The 23,960-nt window shown below is 41.6% G+C and overlaps 2 protein-coding genes across 3 annotated transcripts in view; one reads left to right on the top strand and one right to left on the bottom strand.

Moving 5' to 3' along the window:
* The window catches only part of atg5 (ATG5 autophagy related 5 homolog (S. cerevisiae)), a 38,790-nt gene extending 18,753 nt beyond the window's left edge, over positions 1 to 20,037 (bottom strand). Inside the window, exons 1-6 of one of the 2 annotated variants that reach the window (XM_028580165.1) lie at positions 19,711 to 20,037; positions 19,103 to 19,293; positions 17,813 to 17,940; positions 15,553 to 15,631; positions 14,484 to 14,646; positions 11,041 to 11,135 (exon numbers count right to left, since the gene is read on the bottom strand). In XM_028580165.1, coding sequence (XP_028435966.1) covers positions 11,041 to 11,135; positions 14,484 to 14,646; positions 15,553 to 15,631; positions 17,813 to 17,940; positions 19,103 to 19,210 — 573 coding nt within the window. In that variant the 5' untranslated portion in view covers positions 19,211 to 19,293; positions 19,711 to 20,037. The remainder of the gene's footprint in view (positions 1 to 11,040; positions 11,136 to 14,483; positions 14,647 to 15,552; positions 15,632 to 17,812; positions 17,941 to 19,102; positions 19,294 to 19,710) is intronic. The other variant, XM_028580167.1, reaches the window with a different exon arrangement.
* Positions 20,038 to 20,146: 109 nt separating this feature from the next.
* Positions 20,147 to 23,960, top strand: part of dctn3 (dynactin 3 (p22)) — a 12,640-nt gene continuing 8,826 nt past the window's right edge. The window contains exon 1 of the mRNA XM_028581166.1: positions 20,147 to 20,332. Within this exon, the coding sequence (XP_028436967.1) occupies positions 20,231 to 20,332 (102 nt within the window). The 5' untranslated portion in view covers positions 20,147 to 20,230. The remainder of the gene's footprint in view (positions 20,333 to 23,960) is intronic.

Here is a 23,960-nt window from a genome sequence, read left to right as displayed (position 1 = left end):
TAGCAGGATAAGACAATTAAGATGCCGGGAAGGCCAATGTAAAAAGATGAGTTTTGAGCCTGGCTTTGAATATCACAATTGAAGGGGCATTTCTGATGTCAGGTGGCAGTCGGTTCCACAGCTGAGGGCCAGCTGTTGCTGGCCCTCAGCTGTGGAACCGCAAAGGCTCTGTCACCTTTTTTCTTAAGCCAGGACCAGTATTTTAAATTGTATCCTAGACTGGACTGGAAGCCAGTGCAAGGAGGCTAGGACAGGTGTAATATGTTCATGCTTTTTTGTATTCGTGAGTATACCTGTAACTTACGTGCATGGGGTTTAACAATATATACAAACATAGTGCAGTAAAGCAAGTCCAAAGACACCAAATACTTGAGGCTGAATTAAACCGGTGTGTGAATCAGAGGATGCTCAAGACTCCGGTATATTCAGAATATCCGGTAAATGGGACACTTGCATGCAAAGTAACATAAGGGGGAAATTTTAAGGCGATGGAGAGTTCACAATATTGAGATAGTGGGAAGAATCCACCCCACTATGCACGCAAATGCTGTGAATGAACAGTCTTGGGAATGCAGTGCTTTGATGAGCCGGACTGCTCAGAATGTTATATTTAGCAATCCGGACTATTTCGACAGATGTTACGGGTGACGCTGACTTGTTTTACAAATCAGAATTCGTCTGGAAGTCATTAACTGCTGTTTAAGTATGGGAGAAAAAGTCAGCTTCTAAACAGACTAAAAACACCCAAAACATAATATTAAATGTGACTTTGTCTATTGTAGAGCCACCCCATGAAGGTTAAAGATTCAAATCATTAGTCAGACAATTGACTGGGATCCGAGTCAGTAGGGCTGGGTATCGCCAATGATTTCCCAAATCGATTTCGACTCACAACGTCCCGATTCGATTACATTTCTGATTCAATATCAATTAAGTAAGGGAAATCTCAGTTACAATACTAATTTTGCATGCATATAAATGCATGTAAATTGAACAAACAAGAAGCAACCATCAAGTATGTTTTATAATGCACCAGGTTAATGTTTACATTAAGAATTGAGCCCCACAAGTTTGTTTAAAAGTACTTTATACTTAACAGGACTAACATGACAGTCATTGAAAAGGCATTGAAAGGAAATTAACAGACTGATTTTGGGATTTTATTAATCAATATAAGATCACTCAAACAAAGATCGATTTTAATTGGAGAATTGATTATTTTAACACAGCCCTAAACTGCAGAGTGAGCGCTCCTCGCTTACACGCTGCTCTCTGGTACAGGAAGCTGCGGACCCGGACCCAGGGTGAGAGTGAGACGGGGAAAAAAAATGCTGCTTGATAGTCTTTATAAAACAAAATGAATGAATAGTGGAACATTCAAATTGAACAGCCAAATCAGATCTGACTGACAAAATTCTGACTCTGGTACAGCCCTAGGCTATTGTTCCCTGCAAGAGAAATCCTCTTCTCTCTTTCACCGCTCCACAGAGAGGTGGGAAGTTACTGAGATGGTAGTCGCACATTGCCAGACCTTCCTCCACAGCGCTACTGAGGAGGGTCTGGCTAGTGCACACAACATTCCTGGATAGGAAAAAAAACGTGCTCTGGTTCAATCACAATTGTCCTGGGTGGCTGGACTCAATGACGGTGCCGCTGCAAAATAGCCTCGGGAAGGAACTTGTTTTGGTGTACGTCCCAAAGTTTGGACAGATAGTCTAGCTAGCTGTCTGGATTTACCCTGCAGAGATCTGAGGAGGAGTTAACCAGCCAACACTAAGAAAGCGGAATTTCCGGCGGTACCTGAACAATCCTGGAAATGACACGTCGTCGAAATAGACTACGGAGACGGTCATGTTAAAGTGTTTTCAGGAGGTGTCGGAATCCCCAGAGGCCTCACAATATGATATCATCACGATACTTATGTCACAATACATTTTTTTTCAGATTTTAAACATATTGCAATATTCTGCGATATATTGCAATTTTTTACCTTTTTTCCAACTTCAAATTTTTCCCAATTTCAAAATTATGTCCCCAAAAGAAAACTTTGTCAACATCTGTTTTATCTAAAAAGATACATTTCTGTTTCTTCATCTCACTTCAATGGTATAGCTGCAAAATGGGATTGTCAAGACATATATAATAAAAGATCGATACTTGGCGTCTGTGTATCAATACAGTATTGCCGCAGAAAATATTGTGATACTATGCTGTATCGATTTTTTCCCCCACCCCTAGTTTTCAGCAACCCTTACAACTTGATAAGAAACCAAAAAATAAGATTGCAAAACACAAAAAAAGTGCATATGTGTTAGAAAAAAAACCTACACTGACAACAAATTCAACTACTCTCCAGTCTTGTCAAGGAAATGTGTAGTGCAGAGATTAATCCTATCAGCTCTTCCAAATCATCCTTTCTGAAAAGAAATCCTTCCATCTTTCCTCTGGTTCTTTTCCACCACATGTATGTGATCCTTCTACAGACAAGTGGCATTCTGTCACAATGACATATCTCTGACCTGCGACCTCCTGACAATTAGTAACTTATCACGGAAATGATCGAGAAACCGAAGCTTATCCTACTGCTTACCACAATGCAAATCACTCTGCGTAGGAGCGAGCGCTAAATGCCTCAAATGTAAACTGACAAAGTCATGACGGGATAGCTAAACATAAGTGACGTATGTAGAAAACATCCTCATGACTGTTCAGCTCTGATCTACAACCCTGCAGCCAAAACATTCCATGTGTGAGAGATGCGGGAAACATGGTGGGAAATCACCTCCAGACGCCAGACAGAAATCTGGTAAACTATGTCCAGAGCTGGTAATGGACTTTGTCTCAAGAGTGTTAAAGACAGAGGCTGTCATATGTTTTGTTGGATACAATATTATCTCACATATTATGAATAATTAACTTCAGGTTGGTGGACCATTTGAAATTTAAGTTCAGGCTGTTACAATAGTGAAAATGGAGGAGGAATCTTGAGAACTGTGGTGCTCTGTAGACAAGGCAGACCAAAGAGATGTTCATATCTATGATCTGACATCTGGCACACTCATGAACACATCTGTCCAAAACTCTTCCGAACCTTTTTTTTTAAATAAAATAAATAAATGAATTCATCATCGGCAGATTTAGGCCAATTGTTAACCGTGTCACAGAGGTTTATGGAGGAGAAGACATACATAACCTCAACACCTTGTGCGGGTTTGAAACTGAACACTGAACCTGAACTGAACACACACAACGTTATACCGAAAAATCTGCAAATGTCTCCATACAACCTCTGTGCACGTTTTCAGAAATACACGTATTTTCCAGCCTTTCTAAACTGCCCTGTTTGTTTTTTTGACTACCCTTGCCAGCTTGCAATGCCTTTCCCAGCATATGCCCTCAACCACAGAATGTTCCTGTTGTGCACACCTACTCCCATAATCCATTGGTAGCAACCAGTTACTTCACATTTTGCCAAATAAGTCGTAACTGCGAAATGTGAGTGAAAGGTTCCAATTAATGTTCAGTCAAATAACAGTTTGGGGCTCTGCAGAAAGCTTGTGAAGAAAACATGCATGAACTGAAGCCTATCCAGTTTACACCCTGACCACGGATTATAATGTGACTGCCCTTAACCTGCCCGTCCGTGAACACGCAGGCATTTTGAAATACAAGTTAAACGGAGAACATATTTGATATCAATGCTCAACACCTCCTATGGGTAAATACAATTAAGTCTAAGGCTGACTACAGAATATTAGGGCTATGGTTTCCAAATCATGTGACACAATTTGACATGCTTTATGTTGCCCTGTTACTTTCTGTTAATCCAGTTCATGAAGCTGATTCGGATACATTAGCAGGTACAGTATGTTCTTTGTTAATGTCAAGAGTCTTGCTTCATCACTTCAGAGTTGAGTTAAAAATTCCGTAGTTCTGGTTACCGGGTGACCCGTGTCCTCAGGGCAGGAGACAAGGCGCCCGTCGATGGCACCGTCCTGGAGTTGTCAGGCGGTGACTTATAATGCTTTTTGGTAAATCATTAATCCAGCACTTTAATTCAGCAGATCTATGTGCCATAGTGACTCAGGAGCATGTACATTTTCAACATGGCATAAGCTAATTTCACTAATTGTGGATTGATGTTTCTTTGACTGAAGAGGTTTTAATTTGAGGAATCAGCAGGAGTACTGGGCAGGGACATATGGTCATTATTATTGTCGATAAGAGTTAGGGTTTAGCCCCTAACCCTTCTCTCATATCAGAAAGTGAGTCCTTTTTTTAACTCCTACTTCATCATTAGTAGTCCAAATACCATTATTTTCCAATACTGATATATATCACAATATGGCAAATATACATGTATAAAGACATCACATATAAACTAATCAAATTGATGTTAAACGTAATGAACGGTGATCCATTGTTAAGGTCTTTACACACCGTTTTCTTTCTTATTCACACGTCAATGTATTTTTTCGAACAGTTGTTTTTGTCATGAGTACTTTCATACATAACGCAAATATTACCCGGCACTAAAGCGGCGCAATTTCTTTTCGAAACGAGGTCGATTTTACTGTGCTTTTGCACCGGGAATAAAGACATCAACCAATCACCTTGTGTTGTTTAACTATGAGGATCATAATAGAACGTCACGGTCAAGTCCAGTCCAAACCATAGACTGTGTAGACGGCAAACTGTATTACTCTTTTCAACCTGGACAAAGACAGCGTTAACCAGATACAATCATTGCCTTACCTGAGACCAGTATTCACAGAAAAATGTATGAATTTTGTAATTCTTTCAATACAATTTTCCTTGAATCCCTGATTGAACAGACTTATATATATATATATATATATATATATATATATATATATATATATAGAAAATAATTTAATCATATCATTACCATTTGATTGCACTGAAAGCGGAAAAAAAGCCGATGAATTTATCGCCTAGCCCTCGCTCGATCAAAAGTGATCAGTATTAGTCGTAACGTCTTGTTCTATTCACTGAGCGGGATAGGACCAGGGGACAAAGGTGGTGCAGGAAGATACCCAACCTGAGGTGTCTGACACACAATGAGGCCCTAATCATGGAGCTGTGAAAAGGAAACCGGCGAGGACAGGGATCGAGTAACCAAGCGGTAACTACACACCACAGAGCCAGGCGCGAACCAGCAAGACGAAGGTGGCAGTGGGTGAGAAGCCGGTGCTCAGGTTACACAGAAAGACTGAGTCACTGACAGGAAGCACGGCGTTTCGTGCGGGATCCTCGGCAAGAGCCAGAACAGAGAGAGTGCGCTAAGTGACAGCTACTTCATTGCATTTTTAAGTAGCCAGCCATGAATAATTGAGCTGGTCGCCACATAAAGAAGGTGCTATTGATCCCTAGAGAAGCGTGATAATGCTTGCACGAAGACACTTTCTTTTCACCTGGCGTGACACCTTAGCTGGCACTGCAGCACATGGCGACACAAAGACAGTGAGGTGTCATTAGGACTGAGGTGAAAAGAGATGGCTCGTCCTCGCTGAGTGAAAAGAGCAGCGCAACTTAAGACGTCGCCTAATTGATGGAGGGGTTTCAATCGGCCTAATTGATGGTAAAACAATGGACGGAGGCCCAGCACAGTCAATCGATATACGTTTCCTCGAATAGAGAGGGGTGAGACCATTCGTAAATTAAAATTCTAACCTCATTTTAAGCAGTCTTCATTTTCTCAGAACTTGAAATGCACACCTGTAGAGGAGAAACTCCATCGAGGGGCAATGTATTGAATTCTAAATTATTTATCGCTGCACGCTAGGTGGATCTCTTGTACTTCACCATTCATCTGGCTAATCAGAATCTCTCAGCTCCATCAGCTTAGCAGAAGGATTTGTATTCAGAAGTTCTTCTAAACTTTAAGAATCACTTTTGATGTTTTAACTTGCTCTTTTTGGCACCATCCAGTTTGAGGATGTTTCAATGAAAACACTGCCATTTCCATACCTATAGTAGTCATGCAGACATTTTTGGTTTTATCTGCCCAGGTTTTCAGATATCCGTGTCTCTGAGAGATCTGCCTCCACATCAACACTCAATACTACTTTCTACCAAAGAAATACTGTAGTTTCTATGAAATTTGTTGATAGCGCTGGATGTGCATTGGTGTATATACTCGTGAGCGCACATGCATTTGGTATGGAGAAAAATGTGACGCAAAATAAATTGTTTGACTGTTTGGTAAAAAATTCGACCCGTCAACAACGCAAACAAAAGTGCAAATTAATTCAACTGACAAAGAACCAAGTGAACCTGAACAAAAAACTAAGGATATTTGTAACTTTTATGTGACATTGTCTTCATTAAGCCGACATGTATAAAAGCATAATATCTTAATTACTCAAAATATAAAAAGGTAACTAAAAATGGCAACCATATTTTAAGTTTCAGCAACCAAAAGCTGATGGTTGGCCTGGTTGCCAGCCTGGCAACCACTTTTAAAAGTTTGTGTTGAGCCCTGTGCATGACTACATACCACTAAAAGGAAAGATAAGAGAAATTGTACCTTGGCCGAACAGACTCTTGAATACGAAAACGCAACAATCCAAAGACGCAGAATTAATTATCAAAGGGGCGGCTGTGGCTCAGTGGTAGAGCGGTCGCCTGCCAATCGGAAGGCTGGTGGGCAAGACACTGAACCCCGAGTTGCCCCCGATGCTGCGCATCGGAGCAGAAATGTGTGTGAATGTTTATCTGATGAGCAGGTGGCACCTTGTACGGCAGCCTCGGCCACAGTGTGTGAATGTGTGTGAATGGTTCCTGTACTATTTAAAAGCACTTTGAGTAGTCGTTAAGACTAGAAAAGCGCTATATAAATACAGTCCATTTCCATTTCCATCAAATGATCATGAATAATTGTGCAGATCAGCTAGGTTTGCCAACACCACAACATAAAAATCCTTCCGTGGAATCCTTTGAGCGGTTTGGCAGCAGCAGACTGATTACAACATTTGAATGTTTTTCCATGGACAGTCATTGTTCTGCCAGACACTATTACTGTAAAGGCGGCAGCGCGTTCTTCCCTGCTGCGACAGGCAGATCACCTGTCGCCTTTGGCTTGAACTGTTTCCCATGTTTTGTAATGGTCTGTGTAGTCACCACCTCCCCCTCGTCTCAGCCAGCCATTACAAGATATCTTGGAGGCAATAAACCTGCATTCTTTGAAACAGGCAGCTTCCGCAGCACCACAACACAGAGGCGGCTGGAGGTGGACTGCCTGCTATTGCACTGAGGGTTTGTGAGTAAGCGCTGAGTCACGGCGCGAGAACAGAGAGATATACCTGTAGAGCAACAATGTAAGCGGTCTTTAAAAGAAGGATAGTAATTTTCACTTTCCGCGCAGAGAGACGGCAGGCCCCCTCTGGCTCTTTGAAACACAGAGCGGCGTCACTGCTGGAGCAGGAAGATGCACCGGCAGCCAAACAAGTCCCACCGCCGGACGGAGCCAAGGGCGCGGCGGCCCGATGCTCAATAAACACACAAGCAAAGGGCTCAAATAAAAGGAAGAGAAATGACAAGGCAAATATATGAACTGGACAACACACAAACAGAAGCTTGCAAAGACAGATTGACATGTGCACACACAAACTCATACACAGACACACGGATAAGGAAAAGTTCAAATTAAAATTAAAAAAGGAGAATGGAAGGTAAACGAAGAGTAGAGGGAGTGGAAGTAAAAAAAAAAAATAAATAAATAAAAAAAAGTTAAAAAGGGTTTTTTCGTTTCATCATTTGCACGGATATTTAAAAAAAAAAAAGAAGTATATTAAAAAGTAAAAGAAAGTTGGATATAAATAAGAATTAATATCCAAGATATATATCAGGCCATAAAAAGGTGGTTGAATGATTTTTAACGGTCAGGACGTCTCACACTCACACTCTCTCACACACACACACACACACACACACACACACACAAATGTGTCGTCCATGCCCATGAGGTGTCTCCATGAGGAGTCCAGGCCAGACGGAAATGAGCCCTCTGTTATTTGGACCGAGTGTTGTCATTAATTCTGTCTGCATCAAACACAGCACGTTATTTACACTAAAGACCACAATCTGGCTTTGAAGGATTCTGAGCATGAGCGTATGTGTGTGTGTGTCTGTGTGTAAGTGTGTGTGTGTGTTTGCGTGGGAGGGGGGGGGGATTTTTCCTCTCCTGTTAAGTCACCACAGTGACTTTGGAGTGCTAGAACAGCTTTGTTCTTCTCAGCGTTTCTGCACCTTTTTTCATCTCTTCAATCTATTTTTCTTTTTCTCCAAGCCGGGTGTCTTTGCTGGGTTTTGCTATGTCGTGTTTTGTCTTGTCACAGCCACTCTGGCTAACCAAACACTGGATTTTCTCCTCAGCGACGACATAACCTCCAAAGGGTTCCTACACATTTAGAAACTGAACTCAGAACTCTCGATTTGATGTGATGTGCAGCCCTTAGATTGAAACATATAAGTCCAGTTTATTACAAACTGGGTCCTCATCATCGCTATCGGTAATATTAAGATTGTGCTCGAAAAGTTAAATGAGATCTTGGTACATGCTAATCCTAAACTTCTGTGGACAGTGCACTTTTGGACAGTGAAAGTAAGTTGTAAAGTGCTACAAAAACTGCTGTTGGGAGCATTTTTAAAGATCATAATGAACAGCTTTAGTTTACACTAGGCCTTCTTTGCTTGTAAATATTTAGCAGTGTGTAAGATGGAAACCACACCATCTCTGAAACAATCCAGACTCTTCAGGAATGATGCTTATTTTCTTGCTAGTTTGGAAATCACACAGTGAGGTTGTAACAGGCTTTGATGCTCCATTTGTCATGAAACCAACGGAGCTCATAAATGGCCGTGGAAACTTTCAATTCAGCCATGAAAAACACCCCAAACTGGCACGGTCTGGGTTTCTTCTACCCGCCTGCACGTTACACGGTTTTACAGCTGCAACAAGTGCATGTCTGAGAGGGCGGGTCGCGTTGGTGAGACTGCATGTTTCACTCTGCCACTTTAAAGAGTTGTGTTTTATAACCAAACACAAGAATGTTTTTGTCTTGGTGTAAAACGGTTTATTTACGCGCCGAAGATGTGAAAGTAAAAACAAAAGCATTTGCGAGTTTCTGAAATATGATGCAAAACACTCGGCGCTGACAGTGATTGACAGCTGTACTCCCGCCCCCCGATGTTGCACAAAATGTAAATGCAGCCATTATGTGGAGCCAAGCAGGTCTCATTAAAAACTTGACACGCTCAATGATAAATCATCACAGTGGGAGATTACCAGCAGTCACAGCAGATATGATGACAGAAAAATAGGAGTGTTCACTCTTGCAACTAACCATTACGCTGAAGTCCTGTTCTGTTCCTAACATCTACAAATCTCTTTCTATTTCACAAGATGACACTCCTATCATTTAAAGCCAGATCTATTTTCTGATCTGCTTCAATTTCTTACATTATTTTTCTAAACTTGCTAAACTTGTCTTGACAGGCCCTTTACGTTTAATTCCTTAACATGACTCAGTGACAGTAAGGAGGCATTTCGGTTTGCTGTGATTTGACATCAAGGCTAAATGCACGCACATTGAGCCACTAGACTCAAAGCAGACTGTCAACATGTTTTTGTTGCAAAGATCCAGATGTTTTCCAAATCTTCATTTCCTTGACGAGACTCTTCAGTGTCCAGTAGGATTCAATGACTTTAAGTTGCGTTTAATTACACTGTTGCTTCAGATAATTCCTTCACAATGTCAAATGTTGTTGAGAAAAAAATAAATAAAAAAAACTGCATCAGTCATTCTGTGCAATTCAAGAACTGTTCCAAACCCTGGACGTTGTCAAATTATTCCTCCACACCATACCAGCCTTTCCTAATCTGCATAGAAACCCCCAACACTTGAGTCAAAGCGTGGCACTTTTCCCCCGCTGTCTGGCTCGCTAATATTTTCCAGGCTAGAATCAGTTGCTTATTCATCCCCTCTTCTTTCTTTTTTGTCCTCGAAAAGGGAATTTTCACCTGAGTTAGGATAAAGATGTGTAGACGGAAACACCCGACCTGAGGCCGCTTGTCTGCCTACGCCTCCTCATCCCGGACTGAGTCCTGAGGCTTACCCCTCGGCTCCTCATCCGTTGAGTGGAATTACACGAACAAAAGGGAGAGTCACAGGTATCAAATGTACAGGAACCGATGAATAACCTCCAAAAAGCACCAGGGCAAAGCGGGCTCCAACACATGACTGACAGGTTTTTTTTTTCTTGGCCTTTGTTATTTAGAGACTGATTATTGTATCGGAGGTGACAACAACAAAAAAATCTGCTGTAAAACAGTGAAGTTTCGAGCAGCAATTATACATAATGAATGTTTCACTTAAACATAAGGCGGAAATTGAAAGATTGGCATCGAAAAAGCGAGTCTGATTAGACTACCAAGCTTGGTTAATTGACGGCTTTCTTTACATGTAATGAACTAGGAATCACCTTTAAATAAAATAGCTGACTAATGTTTCAAGATGGGTTGTTAGTTTTGGCAGGAATAAACACACAGTAGGTTGTTTTTCTGCATGAACTGAGATGTGACATAACATGACTCCGCAGTTGCACAATGTGGAAAACTGGAAAAGTGATGAAATGTTTTTTACTGATATTCTGTATGCAGGTGTACAGGTGTGCAGGTGTGTGTAGGTGTGTGCCAAGGAGAGGCAAAATGTACCCATCGTGGTTCATAAGCTGAACAGGAACGATGACCTGGGTTAGACTGTTGTCTGTAGACAGTAAAGTAACTCACTAGACAAAATGAGCCAGTGTCTGGTTGGAGGTGAATTCCCTGCTGAGGCAGCGTCTGTCAGTCATCTGGCTACATCTACTGGGCTGACTGGCAAACTTCAACTTTACTTGCCAGAGTCCAAAGACTCCAAATCTACGGGCTAAACTAAAAATGAAATTGTAAAATCATCGTGGAGGGGGAAAACTTAAAGTCGTGTTGGTTGGTGTGTGTGTGTGGCTGTGTGCTACCTGGTATATCCTGAAGGGAATGTATCTGAAGCCTCCCTCCTCGGTGGGATATTCCATCAGCTTCCTGTTCATGGCCCAGAACTGGTCAAACTTATCTGTGACAACACACACACACACACACACACACACACACACACACACACGTCAGCAATTGTAAAATGTCCCAATGATTAGACATGTTGATTTAATAGTATCTTCAAAATCCTTCTTTCTAGTCTGGAAAATGGCTGTATTTTAACACTGTCATCTGTCAATCGGATTCTCCGTTTATAAGTAATAGAAGACAAGTGACACAAACGATATTTAGCTTATCTTCCACATAACGTGATGATCATTGGTACCAATGGAAATGTGTTTATAGCACTGTGTATCAAAAGCAGTGAAGTGCTGAACGATTTGTTGTCTTGTTTACCTATTCTTTGATTCTTTGGGCCCTATTTTAACGATCTGAGCGCACGGCGTGAAGCGCATGGCGCACGTGTGTTTATGGTGTGTCCAAATCCACTTTTGCTAGTGATGGCGGAAAAAAGGGTCTGTGCGCTGGGCGCATGGATCAAAAGGGTTGTACTTAGTGTCTTCATTAATTCATAGATGTGTTTTGGGCATAACATGCAATAAACCAATCAGCGATCATCTCCCATTCCCTTTAAAAGCCAGGCGCGTTTGAACCTTGGCGCATTGATATTATGATGGCGGATTTGCACCGTAATATTTTTATTTGTAATCTTTTGCATGTGCGTGTGCTGCAACGCTTCCCTGTGTGTGTGTAACAAGCATAGTGTGCGCACGCTGTGCACGAGCATTTTACTAATGCGCTGTTAAAATAACAATGAAATGCTGGACTTTAGACCAGGTTTTTGTTGGTCAATGGTGCGCTCACTCTCCACTGCCTCAAGATAGCAATACGCCAAGAATGCAGCTGAACACACCTCCCGGTAAGACCGGTACGCCCATGGGTGCACAGATGGGCGCAGGTGCATTTGACGGGAAATTGACGACTGCGTCGGTCTTAAACTAGCAAAGACACTTGCATCGGGATTTTGCGCTGCACCGGGCCCCTTGTGTCAGTGTCCTTACTATCACAGGAACTTGAACCTTGGTCCTACGGTCAAAGGACGGCCGTTCATCATCAAAAATGATTCCACCCAGCATGTGCTGGTTTCAAAACCTCCGTCTCCCTCGCCTCTCGCTTTCACATAAACCTCCTGAAAACATTTCTGTTTTCTCTCTACTGGATGAAAGTACGAGCCATCCCTGTTTCTCTCTCTGTTTCTGGTCTCATTTTGGACGTGAAAGTTTTGGTTTCGAAAAGGTTTCACCTCTCACTTTCATGTGCCAAAGGGTGAGACCAACTCCTTGTGTTTGATTAGTTCATAGATATTCTCCGTTTCTGTGTTTAATGTAGTTCCAGATAGTTTGACAGCGTGAACCACACCCTGAACTTCTGAAAAACAGTTGACAGAATCATCCATTAATTCTCCCTAAATGAATATGTTTTCTGTTCTTGTATTAAGCTGTGCCACTGCTCTCTCTCTATTAGTTTCAGGGGGAAAGTGGAAGAGAGATAAGCAGCTGAAGTTTTGTGGGTTTGCCTGCAAACCTGTTCAAAACATTCTCAGTGCCACGTGCACAGTTTTGACAGTTGCATGACAATTAAGTATCGAGCACAAATTATCTCCAGTTAGTTTCCTGGCCACGATTTGCATTGCATTGCATTAAGTTGACTTTCTTGTCAACTTCGTTGTGAAATGAATATCTTATCTATCTATTTATCTTTACTTTCACAAACAGCAGCTTAACATCGGGAGAAAATGCCCTAACAGAACTAAAGAGATAACAAATGTGTAAGAACGTAATTCATGTAAAAAATAAGAGCACAAATACAGTTTTCTGTCTTAATGTCTTAATATGAGAGCACACTCTACCACAAAGACAAATACAGTGTAACAACAATATGTGTCAACTTGAGGCATTCATGCATGTAGAGTGCTGTTGACATTTTTTTTAAAAGCATGTCTGTTACGTGGCTTGTTCTTTAAACAATGGATAATACATTTTTTAAAACAAGTGTTTTTGATCTGTGTAGGTCTTCATTAGGGTTAAAAAAAGAAGATATAATTTAATATGTGTATAACTAGAACAAAAATAGTAAATAATAAATCAGTTTGTCGAGCGACAGAAAATGAATCTGTTATATTGTTTGAGTTATTTAATCAAGCAAAAATGTCAAATATTTGCAGGTTTCAGCTTATCATATGTAAAGACATGCTGCTTTTTTTCCATTTAACATCATTTTAAATTGAATGCATTTTTTGCTCCATAGTTTGGACCCAAAAAAGAAGACATTTGAAGGCGAACTGAACTGATGAGCATTCTTTCACATTTTTAACATTTAATAGACTAAATGAATATTCACAAAAGTAACCAACAGATTAATTGATATTGAAAATAATTGAGTTGTAAACCTATAAGTAACATCATTTAACAGAAACTAGAGTTACTGTGTGCTAATAATTACCAACTCAAAAGGAGGAGAAGCACGACAATTATAGATCAAAACAAGGTGACATATTTATAGCTAAGTGAGCCGGAGGGCAGTGACTGGTGACCAAAGTGTTTATCGTTGCCGGGTTTGATCACTTTGACCTGCAGAGATTCCAAGAATCTCACACCACGCATTGAGTTTGGCTTTTCAAAGACAAGCTCAAACCCCAAACTTGGGAATCCATCCCACACACCCCCGAGGCCCCCCCCAGCTCCTACTCCCACATCACAAGCTACCAATGCTTCAGCCCCGCTGCCCCAGCTTCTCCTACACAAAACCACCGCAATCACAACCAACAGCCAATAAGAAATCAACCTGTCTGGACAGATGGGTGGAAAGGGAAGCTGGTGGGTGGTTTAGGTGGGAGACGTTTTGGAAGTTGAGGCTTCAAAGACTGCTATCAGAATAAAGGCAGCTGTGTGCGTGTGTGTGTGTGTGTGTGTGTGTGTGTGTGTGTGTGTGTGTGTGTGTGTGTGTGTGTGTGTGTGTGTGTGTGTGTGTGTGTACAAGGAAACAAGGAAGGAAGTGAAGTCTATTTGGTTGTATTCTTTGTCTCTTTGAAAGCACCACACCTACACATGAGTGCATCTTTTGCAAACAACTATAAAAAATAAATTGTGTGCTAGCCAATAACATTAAATATGATTGCACAAAGTGTGTGTGTGTGTGTGTGTGCATGTGCAAGCATGCGTAAAAGTGTGCGAGCTACGGGGAGACAACATATGTGCATCTAAGTGTTAATGAGTGAATGTGTGTGACTTCCCCAACAGCTGCTTGTGGTCTTTCTTCTATGAAGTGTGTGTGTGTGTGTGTGTGTGTGTGTGTGTGTGTGTGTGTGTGTGTGTGTGTGTGTGTGTGTGTGTGTGTGTGTGTGTGTGTGTGTGTGTGTGTGTCTCACCGTTCTGCAGGCCCATCCACAGCTGTTTGTGGTCTTTCTTCTGCATGTCGTTGACGACTTGGCTCTTGTGCTTCAGAGCGTCGGCCTCCTTGAGGCTGGACATGAAGTGAGCCTCGATCACAGAGTTGGACGGACAGTGGAGCAGGTCACGATCTGGAAAATTCTGACACATGCCCGAGAGAAACATTTTATTTCAAGCTGCATTCTCTGTGTGTTTTTTGGCCACTAAGGGGGGGGGAAGAGCTTCACAACAAGCTGGCTGACAAACAATTGTTTATTCACACATCCACTGTGGCAGACACGGAGCTACATTACCCATTTAATGGAGTTGTATTTGTATTCACGTGATAATGTACGTAATATAATGTCCAATATTCAGTTTTGTTTCTGCTCTGTTTTGGTCTGCACCTAATCTGGAAATCCAGACCCAAATCCGAAAGATTAAGGGTCTGGCACTGAGTAATGAAAAAGGCCCAACTCGAGGGGCGGCACCAAGCATGCATTTGAAAATCTCACTGCACGCAATTGGATAACACTACGACCAATCACAACAATACACGGGGTGACGTATCCAGAGCCCCATACGCTTAGCTACCACCGGAGCTAACTGGTAGATTAAACTGTCGTCATCTCTTTAGCTCACCTCTGGCCCGCCTATATCAGATGCACCGATGTGATTGGTGCAGCTCGGCTACAAGGGCATAGTTAATGAGCATCACTGACTCGCTGATCAAATTCAAATTGTGCTCTCGCGAGAACTCTGGATTTCCAGGGTAGTCCACACCAACTCTTGAGGGAAATATCTGGCTCTTTAGCAGCCAGATGTTCCACTTTCTAGTGGTTAACTTTGTTTGAGCTGCTAACTAAACTTTGAGTACACGTGTCATTTGTTTCACTGTTTATATACAAATACTCACTAATGGAGCTTTACATGATTTATGTTTTTTGAAGTTTAGAACACAAAAGTTTAACACAAAATACATACAATTTACAGATAAAGACAGATCCAGTATTGTGGATACCATACATGAACACACACACACACACACACACTCTGGTTGACTTTTACCTTAAAGTGCACAGTGATGCTCCAGGGTAAGACGGTGTTGGACGCATGGAGGTCAAACAGAACTCCAATTGGATAGTGCCTGGAACCAGGAAACGCAAACAGGAAATCATGTTACTTACAGTACAAGTGTGACTGCCCAGAGGCATCGCCTGTTTTATCAGCCATTTAGGGACAGACATCCATATGAAATGTTTTACTCCTAAACACTGTGGATCGGTTTTCAAAACAATGTGACCTACAATTTCTAAAAAACATTTTGTAGCTACGGTCTTGAAATTATTAAGGATCTTATAATGAGCAGAAGACAAAATTGACGTCAGTTTTTCGTCATCTTTCGATGTTTGTTTCTCTGGATGCCGTGTGTAAACTTCAGTCAGTCAGTTTACATTTCACTCCAACATTTCTATTTGTCACTTCCTGTGTTTCAGTCAACAGGGATTTGATGCTTTTCTTATCACAGCCTCAAATCAGATGAGTGTATAGTCATGGTCAATCCCACTCACTAACAATGTTAGTCATTTAGGTCTAGTTCCCATAAAGCCAACAAGCCGATTTCTACGAAATCTGTAATTTAAGAAATGTCAAAACTAACTGACTAACTCCCATTACAGGTTACCAGACCTTAAAATAATGTCTTAAAAATTGTACGTTTGTCCAACCAAACCAAAGGTGTTACATTTACAATGAATAATAATTTGCAATTAACAATAAGAAAAGAAAAAACAGCAGAATGTCCCATTTGAGTGGATGAAACATCCATTTGAATGAATATCAACATTGACATACAGTATGTTTGTTTTTTTTGTATGTATTTCTCTCAAGTTACTGGAAGTGTAGTCTCGCTTTGGCAGACCCTCCTCCAAAGCGCGCTGAAGGGGGGGACTGGCTACTCCACATAGCATTCGGGGATGGGAGGAAAACGTGCTCTGGTTTGATGGCATTTCTTTAAACCAGGGGTCACCAACACGGTGCCCACGGGCACCAGGTAGCCCCCAAGGACCACATGAGTAGCCCTCAGGCATGTTCTAAAAATGAAAATTGAATATTGATATTATCTGTTTCCCACCTTGTTAAGTCATTGTTGATAATTATTGTGAGAAATCATTAACATGATCAGTGTCTACACATAGATGAGTATCATTAATCATTAATAACCATATATAACTAAAGGCAAACTGAGCAAATTTGTTATTTCAGAAGAGTGTATCAAACTGGTAGCCCTTCGTATGACTCAATACCAATGTTTCAAAAAGGTTGGCAATCCCGGCTTTAAACCAATCACAATTGCCATGGGCGCCATCCCATGGCTAAGCTCCCCACAGAACTGCTGCAAAATGTCATGGGAGAGAAAACTCAGATTCAACAGGTAGTCGGCTAGCTGTCTCAATTTACCCAGCAGAGATCTGAAGAGCAGTCAAAAATAGTCCTCATAAATCCACCAAATTTAAAATTCCAACACAAAGAAAGTGGAAGGAAACGGAAAATACATGCATCCGGCGGAATTTCCTGCAGCACCGGAGCAATCCCGGAACTGGAACGTCAAGGATATAGACTACTGATAGTGTGATGCTACAGTACTATAGACCAGGCTCTTCATCATCTGTGTTGCAATACTGACACCTTGTGGCTGAACTTTGTGCCTGCTGGCTGTTAACTGGCTGTCCTGCTGATCTCAGCAGACAGGCAGGTAAGAAACTAACTTGGTGCCCATGATTAACGGGAGCTGATGGTGCTTGGAGTTGCAGGTTGTGTGAATACACCGTTATGATTTTGACTGTGTATGGCATTTGTTGGAGACTGCGGATGTTTGTACTTGAGGCAGTACAACAAGGTACACTAACAAGGTGGAGAGTATTAAAAGTCTCATGAAAATGAGTTTAAACGTTTGGGGAAATAGAAACTAGATTTATTTTCAAGCTGACGCACAACACACAACAATGAGAGAGGGTTCCTGCTGATGGTGCTAGGTGTAATATGGTGCACATTTTATAATGGAGAGGGTTTGCCCAAAAGCATTTTACTGGTACATTTCTACAAGAACAGGGAAATAAATAAAAGAAGATAAGAAGAGAATGAGATCTGATAAATAAAATTACACTTACCTGTTCTACTTATTTGGCATACATACCACCAAACAATACGACCAAAGACACAAGGTAACACTTTCACCAATGTACCAAGTCATAAAGCATTCACACATACCCAACCTTTCCCCTGAGGGAACTAGCAAAACCAGTTCATCTAACTACCGTTCTCTCACCATTTCAGTGGCGTCCCCTCGTACTCCAACCACATCTCCTCCACGTCATCGGTCCTCACCACTTTGTGGAAGTGTTTCTTCACCTTGTCTGTAACCAGAGTCAAGTAGCTCACCCTGGGTAACAACAGCTGAGAGCCAAGAGGAGAGAAAAAGATATGAATGATCAATAATTACATAAAAAGAGACTATTGACATGCTATCATTCATAGGCAAAGTGCTTACATCACTGTGGTAGAGAGCTGCAAGCAGAGATTTGCAGTGGAAGTGGCTGTGCTAAATGTGTTTATATAAAATTATAATAAAGCTGAGGCAAGATCTTCAACTTGCTCTGTGTTGTCTTTAGTTTTTTTTAGTCTCCACATGGGATTTACGTAGCTTCCAACATACTGTATATCTTACAATGGAGGTGCACATGAGCTACATTGTGCTTTAAACACCTGTAATGCACAAATAAAAAAACACACTCGCAGACGATCGCTTTTTCTGGTCTGACCATAGCTTTAGAGGCTACAGCTCCCAAAGTACAACGGAGTATTGTGTGGGTATTGACATAAAGCAGGAGCCTTGAGTGAAAAGCCTCTTTCTCTTCCAGCCAGTCGGCCACTATTCAATATGAGCAGCTACCAGACTGACAAAGACAGTGTGCATTGAGAGCAATAGTGTGATAAATCAATTAACAATGATGCGGGTATCGAATAAAATACATCACAGAGAGCATCCTGACAGGGAACATCACTGCCTGGTACAGTAACAGGAACAAACAGGACGGCAAGGCCCTGCAAATAGGGGGCTGTTCGGCTGAACATACAATAGATTGTGTCCTACCATGCCTAAAGGATTTTTACACCAGACGTTGCAAGAAAAAGGGTAGGAGAATCATAAAAGATCCAAACAACTCAAGTAACAGCCTTTTCTCCATGTTGAGGTCGAGTAGAAGGTAGCAGTCACACCAGGCCAGAATTTAGGAATTGAAGCTCAGGAGAAGCTTCTGGGCGCAAATGACAATTCAAATTGATTGATAACATTTATAGTGTATTTTCTCAGTAGAAGTAACTTTTCATCTGCTGATGAAAAATACAGGACACAGTGTTTTGTGATATGCTAAACATGAAGTCATCTGGTATGTCCCTGTATTCATCCTTATATACTGATGTGAAATACAGATCTGTAGGCTCAGATGGGGCTTCCAGGAAGCATAGAGGTAAGTGTCTTAACATGAGTGGCAGGCAAAAGTTAGGTCACGGCCTCAGGGTGTGTGGCTATGCGAAGTCAGAGAGCAACTGCACTTACATAGTAGGGCTCGGCCTCTCTCTCAGTAACCTCATCCTGGTTGAGAATGAAGCAGGTGGGGATCCGGCCGAACCACACGTCTCTCAACACGTCCTTGTCATCTGCCATGCTGTTCCTGCTCCCAGTGGCACATAAATAATAAATTCCCCAAACACAAAGACAGACTCCGAGGTCCAATGGAAGACAGCTTCCTACAGTTAACAACATAGCCCACCAGACAGGCATGCATTAATAAAAAACATTGGCAACACAGTCCACAATAACACAATAAAGTAAACAGTACAACACAAGCTAGTTTCCACACTAACTCAGCCTTAGGTAAGCCGCATATGGCTTTATTAATTCGTCAGGGGAGCTATTACCACGTTATAGTCCGGGAGAAGAGAGCGACTCACCTGGTAGACTTTCAAAACTGTCAAACTACGCAGGTGTAATGCAGAAACTGACATTAGCTTGAGGGCTAGGTAAGCTAACTTAGCTTGTGAAAACATAGCTAAGAATGGTTTACAATAAACAAATGGGCTTGCTTCCTGGGTATTGTTTTACTGTCCACTAATAAAAATGCCTTGTGTGCGAGGAAGAGATGTTGATATGTGAGAAACCCTTACTTTTAGTCGATGTTTTGCAGTCGGCTTTAATGGAAGAAGGGCCGTGACTGTCGATGTTGTCATTCCCCTGCTGTCACCGGAAAAACGGCTGAAAACCCCGTTCACCGCAAAACAGCCACCCCTGGCGGACAGCTGTCTTTACTGCACAAACGACGAACATTAATAAAGTATTAATGTTTCTGGAATGAATGTTTATGCTCGAAATAACTTACACGTTTTAACACGACTGTGGCTTATATATTGTCACATAAAACTATTGGATTTGTAAACCTATTTGAAGACAATGTTGGTAACACGCAGTAGAGGGCAGCAATGCGCCATTGTAGGGTCTAGTCTACCTTATCCATAAAAGAAAGAAAGAAGAAAGAGCGGGATTGGTCAGAGTCAGGGTAAAACTGCCAGAGTAGCCAATCAGAGGCAGAGTAAGGCAGGGCAGGGCGGGACATGTCTTCGGGAAAAAATACTCCGCATACGGGGCTGTTGGGATTTTGTTGTGGCTCTTAGTCTAGTAGCTTCAAGAATGGATAACATTTTGGAGGTGGATAACCTAGAAATGCGTCTTCGGGAGCTGGAGAGTCGTATATACGGGGAGAGAAGAAACAAAAGTGGAAAACCCGTCAAGGTTCGCTCAGACTAATGTAGCTGTATCCTGATGAACGGGTGGGGGGCTAATAAAAAAGCTAGCCTGCTGTTAGCTTAGCAGAGCTAACGATAGCTCTGTCAGTGGGATTGAGTAAACGCCCTTTCTATTTTATGCCCATTGGCTTTGCAGCAATAGCTAGATTTTACTAGAAAAGCATAGCAGGCTGTAATTTATGCTGCCATGACGGTGTATTTTACATGATTATAGTCATGCCTATAATCAATCATGCAAAAGTATGAATCGATAAACGATTAGATGTGATGTACAAAAACTGGAGCTAGTTTTAGCTTAATTAGCTGTTGCTACTAATCAAACAATGATCTAACCAGGGCACTTTTGTAGTCCTACACAACAAGTGTTTTAAACCGGTTTCATATAATTGTACGTTGACAATGGGTTTTGGACAGTTGCTCTGAGCACAACAAGCATATTTAAGTTATAACAATGGACACTCTTGGGAGGAAGAATAAGTAAATAATTGGGATATAATAATATAGCCTAGTATTGATAGATGTATATAGAGAAAAATATTATTATGAATGTAATGTAAAGCAGGGAGAGGTAGTCATTAAAAGTAAAGGCACAAATGATGGTCACTGCGATGTATTAGCTCAAGGTTGCGTTTGATACTTCACTGACATGAACAAAAGTCACTGGTTTCCTGGAATTTAGGAAAACGTATTATCAGTCGGAAATTCTGGGGTATGCTTTAATAATTGTCAGCAATAATCTTAGGTGTACATATTTTGTAGCAAATTGGCCAAAAATATGGTGTGGTCCTTTTGAGCCAGTTAATGCAGCGTGTTAGCATCATATGATGTGATGAAACACTTAACTTACAAAGGAGCATTGTATTGATTAGTGATGGCGAACTGAAGCTTTCTGAAGCAGTGAAGCTTTCAATCCAATTGAATCTAAAACATGTTCACTACTCGAAGCTTCAGAACTCTATGAGGACATCTGGCGGTGAAGTTAGGGATAGCATTGTGTCACAAACTTTTTCACAGTTATTAGCCATGAATGTCTTTAGAGTAGCCTAAGCCCGACCCAACCCGAGCGCGTTGTGTCCAAGCCTGGCCCGACACATTAACTGGAATTATGAGCCCGATTTCAACAAGACACTTTTTTAATACGTGGGCCGTTATAACTGACGTTCTCAACTACAATTCAGAGTTGTTTGAACTGAAGAAATCTGTTTAAAATGATCTTATTGAATAATGCAACAAGGACGAAGCATGTAAACTACGCTGTTTGTTTATTCAGAATGGAACGGATCGCAAATGGATTTGAATGAAGAAACGTAAAAAAAACAAAACTCAACGTATTTCTCTGTGAGGGCTTGTCTCGCCCTCACGCTTGGAGAAGACAAAAGAGGACATTGAAGGCTGACTATCCTCTCTTCTGCCACGGCGAGCCTGCTTCATGTGTCTGTTCATCATCCAAGTCCCCGTTTTATTTGCTGTTATAGGTTATAGTGCCGCACTTAATGCACTCAACAAAGCCGACACATATGTCACTGCCCACGACTTGTTTAAAGGGGTGATGGAATGATTATATAGGGTATTTTACACTGTTCCTTAAGGTCTCCTAATGGGGTATGTAACATTGGTTGGGCTGAAAATTGCCCGAATGCTATTTTATTAGGCCCTTAACTACCCTGTGAATATTGGCTCTATTTGGAACAAGAGCTTTTCTTCCAAATATGGTATGCTCATGAATATTCAGAATGAGTTAGTGCTGATTGGTTTGAGCAAACTACATAGAACACATGGGAGACACAGCAGGTCTCACTGCAAAGTTATACATTGTTTGTCGGGCTATTACGTTATTAAAATTCACTTCTGAGACTTTTTTAAGCGAGAAATCAACTATATAAAGCTCAAATATGGGACGTTTTACGAAAATTTATGGCTTATTGCAAATTTGGTAAGACTGTGTGTCGGAGTTCAGCTGCCGGTGCTGCCTGTGTTGCTGCCTCGCTGCCCGGCCTGCCTTCCTCCACAGACCCCGGCCTGCAGCTCCCCTCTTCCTGCTAGCTAAATGGCCCGTGTGTGAGAGTGATAGCGCGGTCAGCGAGCTTGTTACACCAGCAATCTCTTACCACAGTTCCAGTTAATCTAGGCTGGCTGTCAGCTGCCGGCATAACTAGAGTAGCTATATTTACAGTTTGAATTTCATCACGCCACTTATACAACATCTCCCTAAATGTCTCATAAAGCTAACAATGGTGTCCGATTTCAAGTTAATGAATTTTTGTGAAGATTAGGGGTTTCGTTATCTAGGACTGTCCCTTCATGCTAGCTATGTGTAGCTACAAATCACGGATAGTTAGCTTCATTTTCGGCATAAATAAAGTATATTTACAGTTTGAATTTCGTCACGCCACTTATACAACATCTCCCTAAATGTCTTATAAAGCTAACAACGGTGTCCGATTTCAAGTTAATGAATATTTGTGAATTTCAGAGGAATTCTAAGAGGAGGCTAGCTAGCTCTCATTGATAGAGCTACATCCAGCCGCAGGCTCTATCAATGAGACTCAGGGACAAGCGGCGTTAATTTCCCCAATCGTTTGTTTAAATAACTCAACAATTATAATTACACACATTAAAAGATTAACTGGAACCTGTGGTAACAGATTGCTGGCGTAACAAGCTCGCTGACCGTGCACTCACTCACACACACTGGGCATTTAGCTAGCAGGAAGAGGGGAAATGCAGGCCCTGGAGCTCTGTCAGAGCACCAGCGTTTAGTAGTCCATTATCCTAAAACCGGTGACTTTGAGCGGGTATGGAGTGCTGTGGGCTGCCAGCTGGGACGGAGCTCAAAGTACCTCATAGCAGGCCGGGGTGTGTGAAGGAAGGCAGGTCGGGCGGCGAGGCAACAACACAGGCAGCACCGACGCTGAACTCCGACACACAGTCGGACAAAATTTGCAATTAGCCATCCATTTTTGTAAAACGGCCCATATTTGAGCCTTACATAGTTGATTTCTCGCATAAAAAAGTTTCAGAAGTGAATTTTGTAATGGAATAGCAGAGATCTGCGCGACCTAGATTCAGAAGACTACCTGATCTCAGGTCAGTTGTGTAGCCTATGTAAATGTTGGGGCGTGACCGTTCTCTTAATACACCCATGGGCTGACAAAGGTTCCGGTTTTTGGGAGGTTGACGTCAACTTCCAGCTTTGTTGGGATTCGCCCGTTTTCAACATTTCAACCTCTTTACCCACCGAACTGTCGTTATTGAACTATGACAGGGTAAAATCGGTTTTGCATTCTATCACCCCTTTAAAATGGTTCCATAGCCTACCTCCGACTTTCCTCCAGACTTGCTCAAAGGTAATTCTCCTATTTCTGAATATAACATAGCTTTCTCCCCACCCAATTAGGCTACAGTAGCCTAAAAAACACAAAAGCTTGATCAAGGGCTCGGCCCGGCCCGGCTCGGCCCAGGATAGTGGCGGAAAATAACGGCCCGGCCTAAACTCTACTTTAGAGTTGAAGATGAATACATTTTGAGTATGAATTTATTGATAAATAAATAATGACATAAATAACTAAGCCTATGTGGGACCTTGCATAAATAAAAATGTAATTGCCTTCTCC

Source organism: Perca flavescens, chromosome 6 (assembly GCF_004354835.1).
Source record: "Perca flavescens isolate YP-PL-M2 chromosome 6, PFLA_1.0, whole genome shotgun sequence".
NCBI lineage: Eukaryota > Metazoa > Chordata > Actinopteri > Perciformes > Percidae > Perca > Perca flavescens.
This window is presented reverse-complemented; position numbering and strand designations above follow the sequence as displayed.